The 20947-nt window shown below is 47.4% G+C and overlaps 8 protein-coding genes across 8 annotated transcripts; 4 read left to right on the top strand and 4 right to left on the bottom strand.

The window, feature by feature from the left end:
• Positions 1-761: 761 nt before the first annotated feature.
• Positions 762-2496, bottom strand: BU24DRAFT_23110 (acid phosphatase-like protein). The gene is made up of 2 exons (XM_033522168.1): positions 1637-2496; positions 762-1582 (listed from the first exon to the last, which is right to left on the bottom strand). Exons 1-2 carry the CDS (start codon positions 2246-2248, stop codon positions 851-853), a joined length of 1344 nt encoding a protein of 447 aa, XP_033389918.1. The 5' UTR covers positions 2249-2496; the 3' UTR covers positions 762-850.
• Positions 2497-2957: 461 nt separating this feature from the next.
• On the top strand, positions 2958-3673 carry BU24DRAFT_23159 (uncharacterized protein). The gene is made up of 2 exons (XM_033522177.1): positions 2958-3244; positions 3304-3673. Exons 1-2 carry the CDS (start codon positions 3197-3199, stop codon positions 3610-3612), a joined length of 357 nt encoding a protein of 118 aa, XP_033389917.1. The 5' UTR covers positions 2958-3196; the 3' UTR covers positions 3613-3673.
• A 3279-nt stretch (positions 3674-6952) lies between these two features.
• On the top strand, positions 6953-8110 carry BU24DRAFT_338320 (uncharacterized protein; the record flags this gene model as incomplete). Its single annotated transcript, XM_033523128.1, has 2 exons — positions 6953-7352; positions 7404-8110. 2 exons carry the CDS (start codon positions 6953-6955, stop codon positions 8108-8110), a joined length of 1107 nt encoding a protein of 368 aa, XP_033389916.1.
• A 98-nt stretch (positions 8111-8208) lies between these two features.
• On the bottom strand, positions 8209-8771 carry BU24DRAFT_23102 (uncharacterized protein). Its single transcript, XM_033522167.1, has one exon. The coding sequence runs from the start codon at positions 8606-8608 to the stop codon at positions 8306-8308; it is 303 nt and encodes a 100-aa protein (XP_033389915.1). The 5' UTR covers positions 8609-8771; the 3' UTR covers positions 8209-8305.
• A 950-nt stretch (positions 8772-9721) lies between these two features.
• On the top strand, positions 9722-12377 carry BU24DRAFT_404580 (uncharacterized protein; the record flags this gene model as incomplete). The annotated part of the gene is made up of 3 exons (XM_033525653.1): positions 9722-10508; positions 10557-10741; positions 10788-12377. 3 exons carry the CDS (start codon positions 9722-9724, stop codon positions 12375-12377), a joined length of 2562 nt encoding a protein of 853 aa, XP_033389914.1.
• A 770-nt stretch (positions 12378-13147) lies between these two features.
• On the top strand, positions 13148-15382 carry BU24DRAFT_446563 (uncharacterized protein). Its single transcript, XM_033530777.1, has 5 exons — positions 13148-13489; positions 13540-13870; positions 13920-14345; positions 14401-14717; positions 14775-15382. The coding sequence occupies exons 1-5, from the start codon at positions 13278-13280 to the stop codon at positions 14902-14904; spliced, it is 1416 nt and encodes a 471-aa protein (XP_033389913.1). The 5' UTR covers positions 13148-13277; the 3' UTR covers positions 14905-15382.
• BU24DRAFT_362219 (uncharacterized protein) lies at positions 14955-17974 on the bottom strand. Its single transcript, XM_033524174.1, has 5 exons — positions 17822-17974; positions 17443-17772; positions 17326-17390; positions 15443-17274; positions 14955-15384 (listed from the first exon to the last, which is right to left on the bottom strand). The coding sequence occupies exons 1-5, from the start codon at positions 17921-17923 to the stop codon at positions 15257-15259; spliced, it is 2457 nt and encodes an 818-aa protein (XP_033389912.1). The 5' UTR covers positions 17924-17974; the 3' UTR covers positions 14955-15256.
• A 197-nt stretch (positions 17975-18171) lies between these two features.
• Positions 18172-20447, bottom strand: BU24DRAFT_362215 (glycoside hydrolase family 2 protein). The gene is made up of 2 exons (XM_033524173.1): positions 19058-20447; positions 18172-18922 (listed from the first exon to the last, which is right to left on the bottom strand). The coding sequence occupies exons 1-2, from the start codon at positions 20141-20143 to the stop codon at positions 18329-18331; spliced, it is 1680 nt and encodes a 559-aa protein (XP_033389911.1). The 5' UTR covers positions 20144-20447; the 3' UTR covers positions 18172-18328.
• Between the last annotated feature and the right edge of the window lie 500 nt (positions 20448-20947).

Genomic DNA, 20947 nt, shown 5'->3' with positions numbered 1-20947 from the left:
CCTCCTTTGCATCCGTTGCGCCCTTTGCAGAGAATTTGCGAAAGAGCATGTGAGGCCATCGTAGCGCGAGAGCGAGTGTCGTGGCCATAGCTGACTTGAATCCGTCGTTTGCAACTTGGCCAACAATAGACGACGACAAATGATTAAAGATGGGAGAAACGGTTCAGAAGATAACTGTCCGTACCCACAAGAAGAACTACTGTTACTGAACAATGGAATACGACGATTAAAATATATATGCGATAAGACAAAACGCGACACGCTTGGGGAAGACAGTAGGAGAAGAGAGAGCGTGTGTGCGTTAGAGAGAGTTAATGTGTGAAGAGCGGAAATAGAAGGAGGAAAACGAACTTTGAAAAGGGCCTGGCGGATATAAAGAAAAATTGAATCGACAATGAAATGGAGGTGTGGAGTTGCCTCTGGCTCGCTGCTTTGATGGCGCCAGGCCAGGGCCCATGATCGAACGATCTGAAGACCCGCGAGTAGGCGAATCGAGCAAATAGAGAGACGACCGAGATGGACGAGAAGAATCCGAGTGCGAAGTCGGTCGGAAACATCGGGTTGCCCAACTTCTCCCTTGGAGTTGCCTGGCCTGAGTGGATGACTGACGTTGCGGCGCCTTTAATATCATTATTAATTCGAGCCGGCAGCCCCAATTTACTTGAAATGGCATCGGCTCGTATCCACAAGTTCCCAAAAACAGCGATAGATAATACTCGTAGTGATTGCTGCCGCATGTTTGAATGCCTTGTCCCGTATATTGAAGATTGAAATTAATATTTACATTGTCATAAGACCCGGCGCTGTGCTATGCTGTTGTCAAAAGTACAAAGAGATTTTGTCATTTCCATCATGATGAACTATTAAAGATCGTCAACACATCCGTTGAATTGTTGTAGTCCGGCTCGCACTTCTCGGTGAAGCCGCCAGCAAGCTCTCCTCTCTTTTGTACAAGCTCCTGAAACTGATCGGAAGAACAACTTTCGCCCGGACCATTCGCACAACCAGGGACATATTGCGGGCTCTGGTTTACTAGAACGCGGACGTAGTTGCCAGCATCAAAACCGTAACTATCGCACGACAATTTCTCAATGGCTATGTTGGATAGAAATGGCAGGATATGTGAGGATTTCCAGGCTCTGTTGTAGTTTTGCGTCGTCAATGGCATGGTGGCATTGGGGTCGTTCGCGCCCGTGAAGGCGGAATTATTGAATAGACCGAGAGCAACAATGACCATGGGTGGAAGTTCGCGATGTGTGAAGGAGACGTAGAGATCCTGTTCAGCCTCATCGGCCAATAGCGTAGATACTGTGGCATTCACCCATGGAAATCCGACTGCAGCAGACACGTCAAGTCCATAGCCAGCATTGAAGAAGTACTGCACGTCATTCATGTACTCGAAATTGAGCCAGTCATTCGCCGAAAAGACGTCAAGGTCGCAGAATGGGGATGATCCACGAATCACAGTTTCGTAACCGCACAACTGTTGCATGCCGACAATGTCGTCATTGGTGAAGTTGAAGCCAGGAGCAAGATTACGGAATCGTTCGATGATGGGATTGGTGTATATATCTTTGTATTGCTAGGTGGCATTAGTGAATGTCGCACTGAGTCGGTTATATCTCGTAGTACATACCGAGGACTGTTCGCTGCCCCCTGAGGAACTATACTTTGGGCAACCCTTGTATGGGGTCAAAGAATCAGCACCCTCAGCCTCGCTTTCAGGCACGGAGACCTTCTGTGTGTCGTTGCTCCCAAATGCTAGACCCGAGATGAACGACTGGGCGCTCTTTTCGGTGCGCTCGGCAGTGGAAGTCCAAACTTTGCCGGGAGCCTTGAAGGTTGGGTACCTCATTCGAACGGTTGCGCCGAGGGTATACGATTCCAGCTCACCAATGTGTGTCAATTCCTCGAGATCTTCGTCCTCAATGGGAGTTTGCCATGACTTGAGGAATGATAATGGACCCGCTCTGCCCCAATCCGTGGTGGAGTTCTTCAACTTGTCCGTAAAAGGCTCGATGTACTCCTCGAAGTCAAAGTCGTTTGCATAGATGGCAGCATGACGTATAAGATAGGAGGCACGAGTGACATGGCAACCCTGGGGAGGGCTTGGATCGAGAGGAGGGTCGCTGGGTTCGAAGTAGGGTGCGATGCCTGCAAGATGCTGCAGAGGATCGAAATTGTAGGAAGACGAAACTGCGGATGCAGCTTTAGCAAGAGCAATCGAGAGAGCGAGCGAGCGGAGCATAGCTGCTGCGACAGGAATTCGAGGATTGGAGTAGTCAATGGAAGGACTGGGAAGCTAATTCAATTGCTTACCTGGGCAATAAATGGATGGGTAGAGTTCAGACCTTAAAGAAGTGCATGGCAGAGGCAGAAGAACGATGTCATCGCAGCGGGTCGGAGTGAGACCCAGTGAAAACGAAGACGCGTGGGGCTAGAGGTGGAACTGGCCATGAAGATCGACGGTACAAAAGATAGGTTTTGGGAGTATGGGTACCATATTAGGGGATATGATGATGGGAATCCAACGTGTAGCAGCAGAAGCAGGTATGGGAAAACCAGAAAGTGGTAGCGATGACGATGGTGATGTCGACTCCCCTTTTTCCGCTTGCCGGATCGGGGTAGCTGGTGGCCGAGTAGGTGAGGAGAGTCGACAAAACAGGGCACGCTGGCAAGGTAGAAGGCTAATCAGGCATTATGATTTGCACTCGTAGAGACTAACTAGGCATTTTAGAGATTTAGAGTACGAGTAGACTTTGATCGTACCTAGTACTCGTACTGTGTGTATTCATGCGGCATCATCGTGAAAACTTGGAGTTGATCAAGCTTTCGTGTAGGTGCACATCCCCTTCCTTGGCAGGTACCTGTATTCCTTCGTCTGTCCAATCTACGTCTCTCACGCTTCCGAGTTCCGAACAACAGTGCTATGTTAGCCTTCAGCTGGTATTTACACGTTCGTCATTTCGATTCTGCATCGACTATAGTCTACTGTATACCTCGTCATTCCGTCATGGAACTGGTACACCCACCTTCATACGAGTAGATCGTTCCACTACACAATAAGTCAATGCCTCCTTTGAGACTATGCATTGCGACCGGGAGAAATCTATCCACCAGAGCAGCAGAGCGGCGAAGCCAATCATTTTACAGGCACGAACGATATTTCTAAGCACCTGAGTATGATTGTGCGTTGATGATGAAATGGGGGATGGAAGCATATCGCTCGTCGCTGGCTGTCTATGTACGTGGACGTGGGACTAAATTATTCCTAGAGGCGAATATATCTCAACATGGTCGTAGACGTTCTTCGCATCAGTTGAACCGTTCTCAACGGGCCAATGCATCATCAGGTCGAGGTCGACACAGTTGATACCAAGGCTATCAATTTTGAATATAAACCTTCTACAACCTTTTCGGCCGAGTATTTATCACTATCAACATCCAGGCCTCGCGACATGTCCAATGTTACCAGGTACTCTACCAGTCTGGAGACACCCGAGCATCTCCTTAATTCTGTCATTTGTGACGCTACTGTACTTCCACAATCCTGACAGCTCATTCGTTTCCATATGCACCAGCACCGTCAATGTGTTGGTAGCCCGCTCCTAACGTCATGGTAATATCGGTCGATGTCACATTGCTTCAAGTTTCAAGTTTCGAAGTCAATCGGATGCGGGCCAATGATGCCCTCGTTGGGTTAAATTAGCATTTGTTCATGGCAGAGGCGCAGTCATCCCAGGAGGGTGCAATCAAACACCAAAGCGCGTCGCTGCAGATTTGCGAGACATGGGCAATTTGCGGGGGAAACATAGCCCTGGTTTAGGGGCGGTTGTGAATGGATGAGAGAAACTGAATCAAGAATGTCCATAGTAGTAACTTGGGTACGTACCAAGCACATGGTAATAGGTGGAACGCCCGCCGCTGTCATACCCAAACTTAACTGAGACCACACACCACACCCGTGGAACGCACGCTGTGAAGGCATTAATAGTGTACTGTATAGATGCGCGTTTCTACATTCTCGGCTGTGTCGATACTTCTGTTGCGATGACCTCGCAGTAACCATGTATGCCATGGTCTTACATTTCGGAAAAGACTGCGCATCTGTACTTAGTGAACACATTGCTCGGTGCTCACGCACATTTGACTATGTACCCAATACGGGCACCACCGTTACTATAACTACATACAAATGCAGGCACCTACGTGTGCCAGTATTCTGTACTACTAATGATAGCACGGCGTACCCATAGCACAATAATATAAATGAATCTGCCTAGGTACATGTGGCTTCTGTGAGCATTCTTCTTACACAGTATGCATGACCACGACCATGTTGGAGCAAGAATATTCGTATGGAATGGAACGGAACAGGTCTGTGTGCTGGTTCACAGTGGATCAGTAGTTGACGATAATCACACTACCTACGATTCGAAGCAATCATCATTACAAGTAATAAATGTTCTCTGTCCTCCCTCCTCTGCCATTATCACTTAGACGGATGATAGTAGCCAAAATGGTGATCGCATGTACTTGTAGACCTACAAAGCCTAGGGGGGGTGTGAACCTTTACTGATTATGCAATGAATGAATAATAGATGATAAAGAAAATATGTACTCCGTACGGAGTAATACTCTCAGTCTCGTACAGAACATTTACACTACCTAGGTGGAATCAGATGTGCCGAGGCTAGAGTATACAAGTGCTCAGTACAGGTTACAAGTACATGGGTACAAGCATACTTCATCCACCCAGTCAAACTATCGCTGCCCTCAAAGGGAAAAGGCTCTTTGGTTGCTGTACTTCGTAGCATTCACACTATTTAGAGTACTACTTGCCACCAATAACTACTGTGTTGTGCACCAATAATGTACATACCTACTACCTACCTACGAATAGGCTGGCCCTGATACGGAGTAGACAATTGCCGCAATTGTGGTTAGAACTTGAGCGGTGGCTCAACTGAAAACATAATTATTACTGGTAGATAGATGCCTCCGTAGGTACGGAGTACGGAGTACATAGTCAACTATTACTCGTATACAGCAGGTAACTAAGAGCTAACTTCAATTCGGGCCATGGATATCGAGGTTTCCTCCACTTCGTATTCGTTCATTTTCTCATTTTTCCCCCTCGCCTCCTTTGTTCATCCTTCGTTCTCCTTCCTCGTCCCCTTGGTACACATCACATCGTTAACTAACCTTCTTAACCATGTCTACCTAACAAGTGCTGCAACGAGCAAAGTAGGTCAAAACTCGATTCTAATTCCCTCTTCTCCCTAGTGTACGGATTTTGTCTATAAATATAGGTACTTTCATACCATCAACGATATGCCCTTTGTTTACGGGTGGTTCCGGTTCTGCCACACAATTACTTCGTACACAGTACTCCGTACTTATTTTGTTCTCACCCACGTAAAGAACTAGTTCCTGATCGAGCCCGGATCTATGTATCCGACGACAACAACAGCGAATAATATCAATGAGATACAACGCCAAAGACTGTGGGGTCTCAGACCCATAAATCAATTTCCCATGCCGTTACCTACCGGTAACTATTGGATTTGCACCAGTAAAACTAGTTACTTACTGTGCAGTGTGTACGGAGTGCTGTGTACTGTGTACTGTGTAAAAGAAATACTACCGTAGGAACTGAGCGCAGGTCTCACATGAGTGCAAAACCTTACCTTCATGGGCTCCAGAGTCCAGTCCCCATATTACTTGTACCTATTACCTACAAGTAGCCATGTACAGCGGATCTTCGTATTCCAACCATGCGGTCACCCACTTGTGCCGTAATCTTCCTGTTGCGGCATAGCCAGCTTCTTACCGATCACGCCTAAGGTACCGTAGTTACCCCGTCTGTGACTTGTACATCCATACAAGTACATAGGTACAAGTACATACTGTACGGAGTACTACTAACTGTACTCCGTACCCCGCCAACATTTGAGCTCGTATGCGCGCCCGCAGAATTTTCAGTCTCTGCCCTGAAGTATGTCGAATGATGAGGCCAGGACAAGTGCTTCCACGATATTATTGCATTGGTGTCAAAGGGTAAATTTGCGACGGCTCCTTCTGAGTCCTTCATCCATGGCTCCTGTTCCTGGTGCGGCGTGGTTTCCATGGTCCATGCTGGAAACCACCACCCTCGGACGCTTAACCAGACGCTTAACGAGACGCTTGACAAGACGCTTCACACTAATTCCCTTAATCAGGAGTCAGGACCTTGTAATACTCCGTACAATACGGTTGTCCCTCTCTGCGTGCCGCAATGGCCGCAATGCGCACCGATTCGAGCAGTTTCTCCATGCAATCTCCTCGCTGACGGCCTACCAGTAAGCAAGCAACCGACTCAAGCGAAGACGATCGCACATTTGGCATGCCGTCCTGTTGGTTGCTAACATGAATCTAGATGCAAAACATAAACCTGACCACCTTTCTCCCTGGACCTCCTCCCTGGGACCCTGGCCTGACCCTGACCCAGCTGGCACAAACCAACGCACAGGGAAGTGATGGCCATACCTAGGATTCAGCACCTCTCACAATTTCTCCCCCTCAATCATACCAATATTAACTAGTTACCAACCGCCCAATTCTTGTGGAAGCCTCCCTACGCCGCACAGAGTGCCGCCTTCTGCTCTCCAGGCGCTCGGGACCGTTTGACAAGGCTGTGATTGTGACCGGCGTGTGAACTGACCACTCTCTCGGTCGTGTGTGCCGGGCTATACATTTCTCCAGTCTCGACTCCACCTCGCTTTCTTCTTCATCTCCACACCTCCTGTCCCTTCTCCAGCTTTCCTCATTTGCGATTTGACAATCCTCACCCCAAGGGTGCGGAGGATGCGCACCGCGACGACGAGAACATATACTTGTGGGAGTATGCCAGCGCCGCAGTGACCTGGACTTAATGGAGCCCCTCATGATGTCGGGACTGGTCGACCCAGGAATGTCCAGTCCCGAAAACCGTTTCACCGGACAATTCAATTCAAACACGCTGGCTGTCATCGTCTGCTCAGCGCTTGCCTTGTACAACGCCCTCGAGCTCGAACTACTCATTTTTACCACCTTCCATGCTTATCGCGGCCTCTACTACTGGGCACTGGTCCTCTCAAGTTTCGGCATCATCCCATATGTTCTCGGATATATGATCGAGTACTTCCGTCTCACCTACCTTGCCGTCGGCATTGCCATCGACACGACCGGATGGATCCTCATGGTCACTGGCCAATCAGTAGTGCTCTACAGTCGCCTGTACCTCGTCTTTGGTAGAGGGCATCGAAACCTCCTGGCTGCAGTTAAATGGATGATTATCGTGGATGCAATAGTGTTTCACGGCGTAACCGCGAGTATGTAAAAGATAAGGATATGCATGAAATTCTCGAGGCTGACGTTCATAGTCGTTGTGTACGGTTCCCATTACGGCGAAAGGACCAGCTCATTTGGCTTAGCCTACAACTACGTCGAACGCATACAGATGGTCGCATTCTGTGTGCAAGAATACATTCTCAGCGGACTCTACATCTGGAAAGCCCTCGACATCATCAAGGTATCGGGTCGGAAGCGTTCACGTCGTCTCATGTGGCAACTATTCTCGATCAACGTCATCATAATTGTCCTCGATATCGCTCTTCTCATCATCGAATTCAAGAGCTACCATGTTCTGCAACAGACCGTCAAAGGCGTCACATACAGTGTCAAGTTGAAGTTGGAGCTCGCAGTTCTCAACAAGCTCGTTGAGCTCTCGTCGCAGCATCGCGTCAACAGTGCGCTCAGCTACTCCCACACGAACGATTTCGTGGATCCCACCAGAGCAGTTTGGGATGTTACTCGTTTTACCCCGCCATTCTCCGGTGCCACCGCTGCTCCACGGCCTAGATGGGTTTCTGACCTTGAGAAGTCTGGCCTCCAACGCATGGACAGCTCATATTCTCCAGCGGATGCATGGGCGCGCGACAAGCACAGCGATACCTCTGCCTCGAGTGATCTTGAGACGGGTGATATAAAGCAGCCTGTCCCAGTCATGATCGATCCCAGACTTAGTCTGCGCAAAGGCTCAGCAACAGACCTCCTGTACGCGGATGCCATACGTAAGATCGCCCGTTGACATCAGTATTGTGGATAGACATCCACGCCCAATAGTTCCCACCAAATACACACCCGAAAACGACCATGCGCGGGACATTAATCATACGATGCCATCTCAAATCCCGCAACGTATAGACAGTTCCATGACTATCTTTGAGCGCGCCAGCTCGCCAGGGCATTGTCACTTCTTCCAACCATAAAGCCCTGCAGAAATTTACTGTAGAAATGGGAAGACGAGGTGAAGGGCATATTTTCTTACGTATCCCTGGGACCATGAATTCACCATGACATGTGATTTGGCGAAAGCACCACAGAGGAGGTGCACAACACAACCAGTGGCCTCGGCAGTCCAAATAAGAGCCGAATATCTTGCGCTCCCTTGTTCATGAGAAGCGCGGTACGTTTCATGATACAGTGTTTGATTGAAAGGACCAAGTACCAAGAACATTGGCGAAAACGCCATAAATCTTGTCATAACGACTTGCACATGTTGCAAGTTGTATTGGAATATTTTCATCTTTAGTTACGACCTAGATACCCCATGGAGGATAATGAGTTTTGTATTTTCATCATCATTGCCTATTGGCTCTGTTATAATAAAATCATGACCCGGATGTTCTGATAATCCAGTATGTTTGACTACTTACTGCGTTCATCTCAAATCTGACATTGTGAAAGGCTCAGTTAATCAATGAGCTAGATACAGTGACAATACTGGTCGATATCGTTATCAGATCAGCTTGCGATCGGACAGAATGCATCTATGACCATGGAGGCCACTTGCCTTTACCACATGAACGTACAGTGAGAATACGTGGAACTTTTCTATATTACACAAACCGTTTCGTGGATAGGAGGAAAGCTCAAATAGATATATGAAGCAAATCGGCACTACAAGCAGGATGCGTTGGAGGTGGATAGATACTAATAGCTAGGGCATAACTGAGGTCAGTGTAAAGTAATCTTGTTAAATCACCTACCATGACATAAGGGTAATGTGAATTTCGCAACGCTGGGTCTATCAAAAGGCTTGAGTTTATTCTTTGAGGATGATCTAGCGTCCCTAAATCTACTTCCTCTACTTCCTCTACTTCCTTTACTTCCTTTACTTCCTTTACTTCCTTTACTTCCTTTACTTCCTTTACTTCCTTTACTTCCTTTACTTCCTCTACTCTTCTACTCTTCTACTTCCTTTACTTCCTCTACTCTTCTACTTCCTTGACTTCCTCTACTCTTCTACTCTTCTACTTCCTTTACTTCCTCTACTCTTCTACTTCCTCGACTTCCTCGTATAGCCTCCGTTAGCTATATCTCCCTTGAGCTGAAAGTAGGGCAGGAAGGACAGGTGAAGCCTTACCGGACATTCCAGTCCAAAACACCTCCCGTTCAACGAACATTCAGAACCGGCAGCATCCAATCCAAACACGTGGCCAGGGCGACGGGAGCCTTCATCCTCCCGGCTATGAATTCTGACGTGCCCGTCTTATCGTATGAGGCATGGTTAACTACGGACAATGACGACAAAAAAAGTCGCAGATGCGGAAGGACATCTAAGAAAAGAATGTCAAGCTCATTCGTGCAGCCATATAATCCGCAACATTCGGAAGCGGCTACCGGATATTTAGAAAGAATGGATTACACTCCTATCGATTGCCGAATCGCAGATATTGTCCAGAAAACAATCGACATTACGGGCAAATCTCGTCGAGACGATAGAGAGCTCACGAAACTACATAAGCACGCCCATGATATCATGAAAGTACATCCGGCAAAGCATGTGGAAGTATGTTTGGTCGGTCAGCAGGCCACGGGCAAGTCCCTTGCTATCAACGCCCTCTTACACCGCCGCCGTCTCTCGAAGATATCGGCTTCAGGTTCGGCGTGCACGGCTACCGCTATCAAGTATATCCATCATCCCGAAAGAGCCGACGATAGCGACCTGTACGACATTGACATTCAGTTCATGGATGATGAATGTCTTCTGGAAGCCACGGAGGAGCACATTCGGCGATATTATCACTTCAATTACTCCGACAACGTGGATCCCGATTTCTCAGATGAAGAGGAGGCATTTGCCGAATCGGCCATGGAATTTTTCAACTTAGTATGCGACATTGCCAAAAAGCAAGAGAATCAAGTTGAACTGGACCTTTTACTATGCCAACCTCAGATTGAAAATGGTCGACTCTTACAACATATACTCGACAAGGCTCGTCTTCGCATCCTCGCAACAGGTGCGAACAGCGCAGGTGTCAAGAAATTGAGGAATATCACGACTGACCAGTTCAATAAGTCCATATCGGACATCGTCACTCATAGCGACACTAAATCTCCCATGTGGCCCATTGTACAACACGTCAATATATACATGGGCTCGGCTTTACTAAAAAATGGAGTGACATTGGTTGCTTGCCCCGGTAAGATCGCAAGCGCATAACAATACGGATGATCGCTGAATTCTCTAGGTCTTGGTGACCTGAACCATAATCGCACTGCTGTTACAAATGCTCTTCGCCGACAGGCGCATGCTGAATTGATATTCGGAAAGTCGGCTCGTGTCGAGACTGATCAAGCCATCCACCGTCAGATAAAAGACTCCATTAAGGCACACGGTGCGCAGAACACGATCTTGGTTTTAACTAAGATAGATGTGAGTATACTCATGTAGTTGCTGGTCTATATACTGACTGTGACAGGAATTCTTACTAGAGGATCATGCGATTGAAACCATTATTTCAGAGAATGAAAGTCATCCTTTTCCTGATATTGCAAGGCATCATAAATTGGCAAATGCTCAAATTGACGAGATCGTAAGGAAGCAAGAGGAAGATAATCAGGACATTGCTGAGGATGAGCTCGACTCCCAGCTTGATTCTCTGAAGAAGTACCAGGACTATCTAACTCACACTGCCAAAATTACCTATATCCGTAATCCAGCGAATAATCTCGAAAGGACTATGCGGTGCAAGCTCATTGATGGATCTGAGCCTAACCCCATCACTGTAGTTTCGATTACCGCCTCGATCTATCTCCAATGGATGCAAACCCGGTTGCGTCAACCGCCGGTATTGAGCCCACATATAACAGGCATACCATATTTAAGGAAGATACTCACAAAACTACCAATGGATGCAGAGTGGAGGCAATACCGTGACCATGTCACAAAACGAATACCTCTTTTTCTCGACAAAGTCACTTGGGCCATCGATACAGAACATCGTAATGTTTCTTATGAGAAGCTGCGACCGATGTATAAGCGATTTGTTCAGTCTTTCGAAGAGAAACAAAAGGATTCCTTGAAACACTTTCTACAGACTCGAACGCCATCTATGTGGCCACATAAGAGGCAGGCGAACCAACAATTGGAAGCTATTGATCAAGTGGTACAAGAATGGAGTAATGGAGTACGGTGGAACACATTCGACAGAATGCTTCGGGAGAGAGGGACTCCATTCAAAAGTCAAGCTGCGAAGTACAGAGGACAAGCTATCCACTGGAATGACGACATATGTCGGGCAATCGCACCTGAGGTTGCACGCTGGTCGAAGGAACTGAAATCAGCAATCGCACTTTTTACTCAGGATGTGCGCATGGAGACCAGCAGCCTTTGTCAACAGGTTTCAACCTTCATTCAAAGATCATCCCTACCTGTGGTCTACAAGAACATCGCCCAAGATGAATGGAAAAAGTGTCAAACGACTGTTCTCAACGACACCCTGCAATTGTTACGAGACCTTCTGGACGAACAAGTCGAGAGAGTCCACAGATATGCAAGTACAGAGACAGATATTCGATGCATGATTGCCAAATTGAACATACCCGTTTATGACTATACTTCAAATCTTCCAAAGGCACCCGGTCGGTTCAAGCGACAACAAAAGGAACTGAGGAACGAAATAGTGAATCAAGATGGAAAGGGAGAAGCGATACTGGATCGGATTACCGAAGCTCTTCGCAGTCATACATGGAAAGAGTTAGACTCTGCCTTCAATGTCTTTGTTGAAGAACTCCATGCACAACTAATCCTCTTTGACGATCATATTTATGAGCGTCTTCCTCCGCAGTATATGATTACTCCTAAAGACCAAGAACTGCGAATGCACCTAGAGAAAGCGCTTCGGGTGCAGAAGACCAAAGCAAATGCATTACTAGCTTTGTTCTGTGAGAAATATTCGCAATCAAGAATGGCACAGGCAACTTCTCTAATTAGCGGAGAAGGTTCTGATGGTGAGGCGATCAACCAGGAATCACCACGGAAGCTTAGGAAGGTTACCCTGACCAGTTAAAGACGGGTGTCTTTCTGCTTTGCATATCGTCCGAGTCCAGTGTTTGTCAGGCGAGGAAATAGCATTGGACCAAGAACACACTGGCAATTTTTAAGCACCACGAACCGACTCAGATAGCATGATCAGAAATTAATAAAATTGATGAAAGATTTTGGTATGTCCTCTATATTCAGCGTGACCCGAAAAGAACAAAGCTCGACATTTATGAGATTACATTTCGACATTGAGAATACCAGCAAGAGTAGAGTCTAAAATATTTCGAGTCTAGTACTGCGTATATACGAGACACTTTATGATTTATTTGTTGTAAAACCACATCCTGGTTTCTGAAAACCCAAAGGTGCTTAAGACGATTCAGCACGTATCATTGTCAAATCCAACAGGTTGGCATCAGGTCCTGCAACAGAATTCGACATCCGGTGGAATGCAAGGGGCAATACAAGTATTGTCTTAGTTACGTTATTTGCCGAGAGTCGTAAATGATCCACTGTGGAACTGCCCGTGATACTCTCGGACCGACATTCAAATCTCCTTTGGGATGGTATGGACATCAATAACATTTGGCGTTTAGATTTTCATAGTCAGATTTACAAGTCATGATGCATAGTCTCATGTTAGTACCAGTGTCGACTCATGCAATGCATTCCGAAGTTTGCCCATCCTGAGGTAGTGAGATTCCGACGGATGGGTTCCCGATCCGGTTAGCGCTCCCTAGGACAGGTCACAGGGTTCAGGAATGCACTTTAGTTCGTATGACCATGGAACGTATGCAGCCTTCGAGCAAGTACTACTTCATATTTCAGAAAGGGATCGTTTTTCCTTATATTCTTATCCATATGATGCATTCTCAATTCAAAATACCTGCACCAAATTGTACGTGCTACGTACAAGAAGCCGAAAATGCAGAGCATAACGAGCCTCCTCAAACCTAGTACTCCTGCATTCAAGAAACTCGAGATCCGATTAGATACACCCAACGTATATATTACAACTTCTTCCACCGATGACGGGCTCTGTCCACCCAGCATACGTGGTCGAGTGATATTGATGACCCATCAAGAGCTTCTCGCCAAAGAAGTCAGGATTACGTTGAGGGCAACCAGAAGAATTCAGTTTGTCTTTACATTAAACCGCACGAGGAAGTAGACTAATCAACAAGTAGATGGTATACCGACGCTGCCCACCCGCAAAGAGTCAGGAACAACGACATCATCACTACGAAGGAGTCGCGCGTGTTCCCTCCCTTGTCGGCATTGATCATTGAGCAAACACATCGGATCGAGTCTGGAAACCATGTATGGCCATTCGAAATCGATCTTGAACCTGATTCGATCGAGACTGTCAGTGGGATGTGGGATAACTATGTAGCATACACCCTGGAAGCTACCGTGGTTGCAGCAGGTTATCTAAAACGGAATTTCTCCGTGAGCCGACCGTTCAAAGTGATCAGGATCATTGAAGATAGCGCACTGGATGTAATTGAGCCTGAGCAGGTAAGTTCTTGGACATCACAAAGAGCAGGCCATGTTTTGACATCACCAGATCCGAACCGGCACTTGGGAGGATAAGCTTCACTATCAAATCAGCACATCTCCCTCCTCACATCCTTGGGGCCAACCAATCGCGGCATACTTTAATATCTCACAACTTAGCAAGAAGATCAAGATAGACAAAATTGCATTACGATTTCTAGAAATTATGGAGCTAAGAGCCTTCGATGGCCGACGCGAGCTATTCAACCAGGACAAAAAAGTCGTTACTCATGTCGAAGCGCTTTCTCCGAATAACCCAGATCTCTTGCTAGACGGTGAGCAAAACATCGATGGAGCCCACCTATTCAAGGTTGATATAATGCTGCCAAAATCTTTACGATACTGTCGGCAGTCGGTACTACAGAGCCGAATACGTCTTAAACACAGATTGTGTATTGATCTCCACGCTAGCGACGATAACGGAGTGAACCACGCCGTAAGCCCGGTTCGAGGACCTTTATACAGGTACCTGTCTTGCTGACTACCTAAAGATTTCACATGAGTTTGAATATTTCCTCGCCATTCCTTCGTCTCTCACTTTTGATGAGTACGATAATGTGCATCTTGATCTGATCGCAGGCTCTCAACGGGACGCGACTGGCTTACACAAACTTCGCGATCCACCGCCCGCATTCGAAGACCACCACAAAGATCCTATATTCTATCCCGACCTTCTCTCATGGATTAACCCAACTGAGGGGGCGGACCCTGCTCGATTCGATCATTCTCAAGCAGAACAACATATACTGCTCTGCACCACGACTCCAACCGGGCTAACATTTCCCTTCATGGCTCCCAAAGCACCATCGTGAGTCCAGCCATCTGGTTTTTCCTTGTCCATCCCAGTTTCTAATTTGTGGAATAGTCATTTCAATCCGCCCGAACCCCTACAGGATCTTCCGCTTCATTGTGTACCGAGCTACGAAACCGCACTGTCAACCCCGGAAGTGTACACGGAATACGCTGACCACCGACCGGCGTACAATGTCGACTGAAAAGCACAACAAAGTCCTACCAAAGGTAAGGGTGCATCGGTGTGGCAATAGTTTCACCTATCATGAAGATATACCTCGCATGCCTGTTCTTTCTCAAACTGCCCTTCCGCGATCCAATAAACTTTACTTCGACATGGCGACACCAGCTTTCTTTCTATTTGTAGCTGTAATGGAGATATTACAAAAGAGGACATGAAATGTCTCAACCTCAAAGTGTACTTATGTAAGCGGAAGAAGTGAGAAATGTATGAAATGGAACAATGGCGAAGTAAATTGTTATGTCTTTACCAAATACGCTTCGACATTGTACCGGTCAAGGTCTTGCGGATATGAGGTCATATTTACACAATTCTCATAGCTGATAGTTGGATCCCCAGATCCAGCTCTGATCTTGGCTATTGAAACAGCTTCCCATCCATTGGCCTGATTCCATGTTAAGAAACGCGCCACTCTCAGGGGACTCGGTAGGTAGATTAATAACTATGCGATGATCAGACATTTTATGTAGATGTGAATGGTCAAATGAAAGCTATCTTACCTTGCTCAAATTCGTGAAGCGCCTGAGTGATGGTCGAGTCTTCATATAAATCCATAGTCAAGCCATCAGAGGTATATGTAAGTGACGTGTGTGGAGACTCTACGTTTCCAAGGTCAGAATGAGGCGCATTCTGTGATTGACGCAATGCCGCTACCGGGTCACTGCTATCATCTGGTGGGGGATTATCTTCGGTACATCCCCTCCTATTCGGAAAAGTGTCGGATTTGTCATGATCCGGGTCGGTGTTGCTAGGAAATTCTAGCAATTGTTCCCGCTCCTTAGCCAACACCAATGACATCAACTTTTTCAGAATGCTGAGACCCTGTTCTGCAACGATTGAACGAGACCTGAGGCGGGATTGCATTTCCATTAGGCGTCGAATTCCCATTTTACAATCATATGAATCGCGACTCAAAGGTTCCAGGCTCGTAATAATGGATAGTGTTACTGCTGCAGTGAGTACGTGCATGGACACGAAAGAGACCGCATAAGTATTGGCAGCATCCTTGACAATGGGCAGGGAGCTAATGATCGAGACCTTAAGCGCGGCATCTTTACAGGTTTGAATGGCAGACCGGTATGAATCTGTCGACAAGATAGTGTGAGATCGTCCATCGGCGTTCATCTGCTTCGCAGAAGAGATCAGTCTGTATGACAAAAGTGGTCGGTGGATGAGAATTCTCGCATTTTCGAAAGCAAGGCTCAATATCAACCCTTGAAGTGGGAAAAGAAATTGAGGACTGTTGTAGTAGTCGATAGGATGATCTGCTCTGGCTCTCTCTGCTTCACGTAGAGCAGCATCTGATACTGTAGACTCATTGATCCGCAAGCGCTTTGGGATGATCTGACATAGCGCCTCAAGTCTCTTCGATAACTTAGACACGGTCGAGATCACGGTATGCAAACGTTGATTGTCGGAAACGGATTTTCTCTTATCTTCGGAACTACCACGGAGACCGTACAAGTCGACGAGTGCGCATTTTACGATAATAGAGAGCTGAACCATTGAATGCTTGAAAGTTAATAGCGTTGCTTGACCCGTTTGCTTCAACACATCAGGCTTCCACTTGGGGTCGCCGGATCTTAAAGGATATGGGTTCAAGAGCTCCATGTCGCAATCATCGTCGTTTATGCTCAGGGGAAAGCCGTAAAGCATGGAGCAGAATGTTTCTATTTCGTAAACTGCCCACCAACAACGTTTACGAGATTCTTCTGTTCGGCGGGTCCGATCATCGAGATCTGGCGGGTCATTTTCCGGTTGCGGGCAGCGGCGGTGTAAATTCAAGGCCTGCGCAATTCTCAAGCCGCAGCCGCAAATTGGCCAAGCAAGGGATGGCTCGCCATGGTAGAGGTAGAAGCTCCCAAGAAGAACGCAGGCCTGAACAGCTTCAATTGAACCTTGCGACACAATATCGAGTAGCCGCATTTTCAGCGACATTAGAAGTTGTTTCTGGAGAATCTCTGGGTCAATACCGTGGTCTGCGAGCTGTGAACGCTGATCATGACTGAGGTAACTCAGACTAACAACACAGACAGCGGCTAGTACTCCCAGAAATCCGATCGAAGACTGTGTCCCTAGGGATGGTCGACCGAGGTTCCGGTAAAGAATTTCGAATTGATCTCTGAAGTCACACTGATGAAACACCATCATAAACCAGTGAATGCGCTCAAAATAGTTGTCAATTATCACTGTTGCTGGTTCAAAAGAAGGCAAGAGCAACAAAAGTTCCGCCTCCGCTGGGCTAGAAGGTCTCGAGAGGTCTATCGTGCTTCTTGCATTACCGCATCCGCTAGGTATCGTGGGATTGTACCTCGAGGTAGAGATAGATACTCTGTCTGTATTACATTCTGAGCTTTTTGGACTACTCGCGGACGGGACCCACCGACGAGCAGAAAATGATGATGTTTCTGGCCCTTCAGGGATAACAGTATTGTGTTGCTGGAAGGCCTGACGAGATTAATTAGTAGTAGGCAACATATGTAGTTCTGGAGGGTGTTACCTCTTCCATGAGCTGTACTGCGGCAGAGCTTGCCACCCAGGGTGAATTTACATCTTGCGGCGTGTCTGGACCCTGGCTTGTGATGTCGTTGGTTCCTGTGCTGTCGATACTTGGTGCGACAAGGTGAGATATTGGGCTATCTTCGTCCCTAACGGGATCTGGGCACATGCGTTTTGCTCGCGTTTGTGGGGGGCTCGCAGTTCGATCACGACTGCGAGGTTTTTTGGATGGCTTGTTGGTTCCATACACCTTCCACAGAACCGGCTGGTTGGATGCGACACAAGTAACCCCAGCTCGTACACAAAGAGTACAGGGCCGTTCAACATCGCACTATTCATATCATAAGCAGTATACACTACATTACAGTGGAAGAACTTGCCTTGAGCTTCTGCTGCCGACATCGTTGGCAAGCTCTTGGAACCCTCATAGGACGGTCGCGGTCTAGACCAGATGGCGGTGCAGTAATTTCCGATCGGTCCATTCTGATTTCTCAAAAGTCATTAACATAAGTTTATTGTGAAGCATAGAAGACATGGCAAGTAAAGAAGTCAAGCAAGCATGAGTCCTGATTCCTTCCTCGGGTGATCTAACGACGTCGGAGCATGGACATTTAGTGCGGATGTACGCTATAGCCAAAGGTAGTTAAAGCATCCGATGGATATGACGAATTTCAACCACAGTTGGCCAAGCTCCTAGCACGAAAAGCGAGGAGACCAACCATTGGAGGCGCCTTGCGTTCGAACGAACGACGAAACACCTCGTACAGTAAGGAGGAATTTATGTAACACATCATTGGGGAATGCGATAATCATGTAGAAATTGTATCATTTCTCAGTTAGGGCGGTAGCTTGGTCATGTTCCACATGGGCAAAGCATCAGAGTACCTTCATTGCTCTCGGTTCCCCTTCCCATCAAGGAGCCATCTACGCCGAAGGACTTGTGCTGCATTTTTGGGTTTTCTATCCCTTGTAAAGATTCCTTTCTTGTTACCATCGACCCGGAACACGAGTTGGCTGGTTTGAAAGTCCGAGAAACTCCATACCTGCTCTCCCACAACCCCCGGTACTCGATCAAACACGCGATGATAAAGTGCCAGCAATTGTGCCTGAAACTCTTCACTCCATGGAGTCACAGTGGCAGAGTGAAGACCTGCAATCGTGTCCGCTCCATATTCCGTCATAATCATTGGCTTTCCATACTTTTCGTGCCAGCCGCGGAGGTCCTTTTCAAGCTCTGATTCAGCCATCTTCAGATCGCCACAGCTCTCGTACCACCCGTAGTATCTGTTCAGGCATAATACGTCGAACAAGTCAGTGATACGGTCCTTTTCAGAAGTCGCAAGTCCAAAGTTTGCGAAGCAGACCGGTCGCTCGTCCAATTCCCTCGTCAATTGCACCAGAGGTGCGAAGTACTCGCGTGCGCCTGGCTCGTGAGATGCCGGCTCGTTTGCGATGGACCACATCACAACACATGGATGGTTCTTGTCGCGCTGGATCAATTCACGAATCCCATTCTCATGTGCAGCGCGTGTCCCATCGTTGCATGTATCCGGTCCAAAGGTTAGGGGGGCCTTGTTTCCGAAAAGACCAGACGCAATTCCAAGATTCAGACCAACCGCCGCGGTCTCATCGATGACTACGACGCCATGGCGATCCGCATAATCCAGTATCTCTTCTGCATACGGATAGTGCGATGTACGGAACGAATTAGCGCCCAGCCAACTCATGAGCTCGAAATCGTGTACCATGTATGATGCATCAAAGCCCTTGCCGCGGATCGGTGTATCTTCGTGTTTACCAAACCCAGTGAAATAGAATGGCTTATTGTTGATAAGGAATTGGTCTCCACGGACCTCCACAGTACGGACTCCTGTGGAGACATGGTACACGTCGAGAACGGAGTTGTTCTTGCACGACAACTCGATTGTCACCTTGTACAAGTAAGCTGCACCTGGCTGCCATAATTGCACGGACGGGATGTTGATCGCGTTCTTTAAACCCTCTGAATCTGCCACATATTCACCATTTTCGTCTCTTACGGAAACTTTGGCGCAGAGATCAGCCGTGGTATCATCGGTTTGAACGTCGAGCTGATATTCAATTCGGCCAAGTGAACGGGTCCAATCAACACTAGTATTGATGGTAATGTCTGAGATGTGGGTTGTTGGGACACAGTACAGCCAGACCGAGCGAGCAAGCCCGGCATAATTGAAAAAGTCGTGCAAATAGGTCTGCTTCCTCCTTCCGTCGGGGAGTGTTTCAATTTTGCCAGGCGGAATAGTTTCATTCGACAATTCGTTGCTGACCGCAATCGTGAGTTGAAACTCCTCTCCGGCATTTGCGATATCTGTCACGTCCGCATCGAACGGCGTGTAACCACCCTCGTGATCAATGATAAGATCTTGGTTGACATAGATACGGCCGCGGTGTGTGGCGGCATCACATCTAACATATACACGTCGGCCAGCCCATCCGGGCGGGATGCGGACCCTTCGCTGGTATTTCACCCAGCCGACGTGATTTCGAACTTCTGGGTCAAGAAATATATCGTTGTAACTTGCAGGAACCGGGATTTGTACTTTGTCTGAAATTGCGTTCGTCCAGGGGTGTTCGCATTGCAAAGCGGCCTTCACGATCTCGAAGTTCCATAATCCATCGAGGGATATAAGTTCTCGAGTGCTGGTATATTGTGGTCTCAGCATGATGGCTATGTGAGGATCAAAATTGTGAGGGAGTTGCGATACATTTGCATTCGCTGGACCGGGGTTTGGCCAATATATAACCCCTTCGCACTTGTTCTTCTTGCAACATAATGAGTTCACGAAATGTGGGATTCCCGAGCGTCGACTGCGGGTCCAAATGGGTCCTCACTTGCTCCGCGGTGAGTAATTTGTAGTTTATACTGCCGCTAGATGGCGGCAATTGCTTTCTCATGACTCAGGATATAGCACTTCATCCGAGTCTCTTGGGTCATTGTAACTCGATCGTTGGAGATTGATCGAAGAATTGTAGCTGTCGGGAAAGGTGTCGCACGACAGATGGCCCGTCGGCCGTAAATACCTTTGCCTAAACGAGACTGGCTTCATGATTTGGCGGCACGATCACCACCACGCTGTGCACAGAACAACCTCCAAGACCCCACGCATTCCCCGAGGGTTTCTGTCCCCGCGAATCGGTAGAACAGAAGTGGATTGTGGAGAAACCTGGCGTGAGGAGTGTCATGGCCAGAGCCCCGAGGAACCCGGTACAACTCCGGCAAATGACTTTCACCTCTCCATGATCTTGCGATTTCGAAGACTGTCTCCTTTATGAATGGCAATTGGCCTACGGCTGCTCATTGCCGTAGGTAGGTTGAGCAGATGTTAAAAACTATAACTAGTGAGCAACCTGTCTCGCCCTCGAGATAAGTCCGCATCAACACCGCTTACCTTTGAACTATATTGTGCATTTGAGTATTGGACTCTCGTTCTTCTTTTTAAGTCTTTGCCCACGCAATTCAAATCAAT

Source organism: Aaosphaeria arxii (genome assembly GCF_010015735.1).
Source record: "Aaosphaeria arxii CBS 175.79 unplaced genomic scaffold BU24scaffold_1, whole genome shotgun sequence".
Taxonomy (NCBI): Eukaryota; Fungi; Ascomycota; class Dothideomycetes; order Pleosporales; genus Aaosphaeria; species Aaosphaeria arxii.
This window is presented reverse-complemented; position numbering and strand designations above follow the sequence as displayed.

What these genes read in the sequence shown, in the direction of transcription:
- BU24DRAFT_23110 (XM_033522168.1), bottom strand. Translation starts at nt 2,248, where the DNA reads ATGCTCCGCTCGCTCGCTCTCTCGATTGCTCTTGCTAAAGCTGCATCC. An exon ending in GGGGCAGCGAACAGTCCTCG is followed by an intron (nt 1,583 to 1,636) that starts GTATGTACTACG and finishes AATGCCACCTAG; the next exon opens with CAATACAAAGATATATACAC.
- BU24DRAFT_23159 (XM_033522177.1), top strand. Translation starts at nt 3,197, where the DNA reads ATGATGAAATGGGGGATGGAAGCATATCGCTCGTCGCTGGCTGTCTAT. An exon ending in GCTCGTCGCTGGCTGTCTAT is followed by an intron (nt 3,245 to 3,303) that starts GTACGTGGACGT and finishes ACATGGTCGTAG; the next exon opens with ACGTTCTTCGCATCAGTTGA.
- BU24DRAFT_23102 (XM_033522167.1), bottom strand. Translation starts at nt 8,608, where the DNA reads ATGAAAATATTCCAATACAACTTGCAACATGTGCAAGTCGTTATGACA.
- BU24DRAFT_446563 (XM_033530777.1), top strand. Translation starts at nt 13,278, where the DNA reads ATGCAGAGCATAACGAGCCTCCTCAAACCTAGTACTCCTGCATTCAAG. An exon ending in ATAACGGAGTGAACCACGCC is followed by an intron (nt 14,346 to 14,400) that starts GTAAGCCCGGTT and finishes GACTACCTAAAG; the next exon opens with ATTTCACATGAGTTTGAATA. An exon ending in ATGGCTCCCAAAGCACCATC is followed by an intron (nt 14,718 to 14,774) that starts GTGAGTCCAGCC and finishes TTTGTGGAATAG; the next exon opens with TCATTTCAATCCGCCCGAAC.
- BU24DRAFT_362219 (XM_033524174.1), bottom strand. Translation starts at nt 17,923, where the DNA reads ATGGACCGATCGGAAATTACTGCACCGCCATCTGGTCTAGACCGCGAC. An exon ending in CAGTACAGCTCATGGAAGAG is followed by an intron (nt 17,391 to 17,442) that starts GTAACACCCTCC and finishes TAATCTCGTCAG; the next exon opens with GCCTTCCAGCAACACAATAC. An exon ending in GCTTCACGAATTTGAGCAAG is followed by an intron (nt 15,385 to 15,442) that starts GTAAGATAGCTT and finishes ATCATCGCATAG; the next exon opens with TTATTAATCTACCTACCGAG.
- BU24DRAFT_362215 (XM_033524173.1), bottom strand. Translation starts at nt 20,143, where the DNA reads ATGCTGAGACCACAATATACCAGCACTCGAGAACTTATATCCCTCGAT. An exon ending in TCATCGATGAGACCGCGGCG is followed by an intron (nt 18,923 to 19,057) that starts GTTGGTCTGAAT and finishes CAGCGCGACAAG; the next exon opens with AACCATCCATGTGTTGTGAT.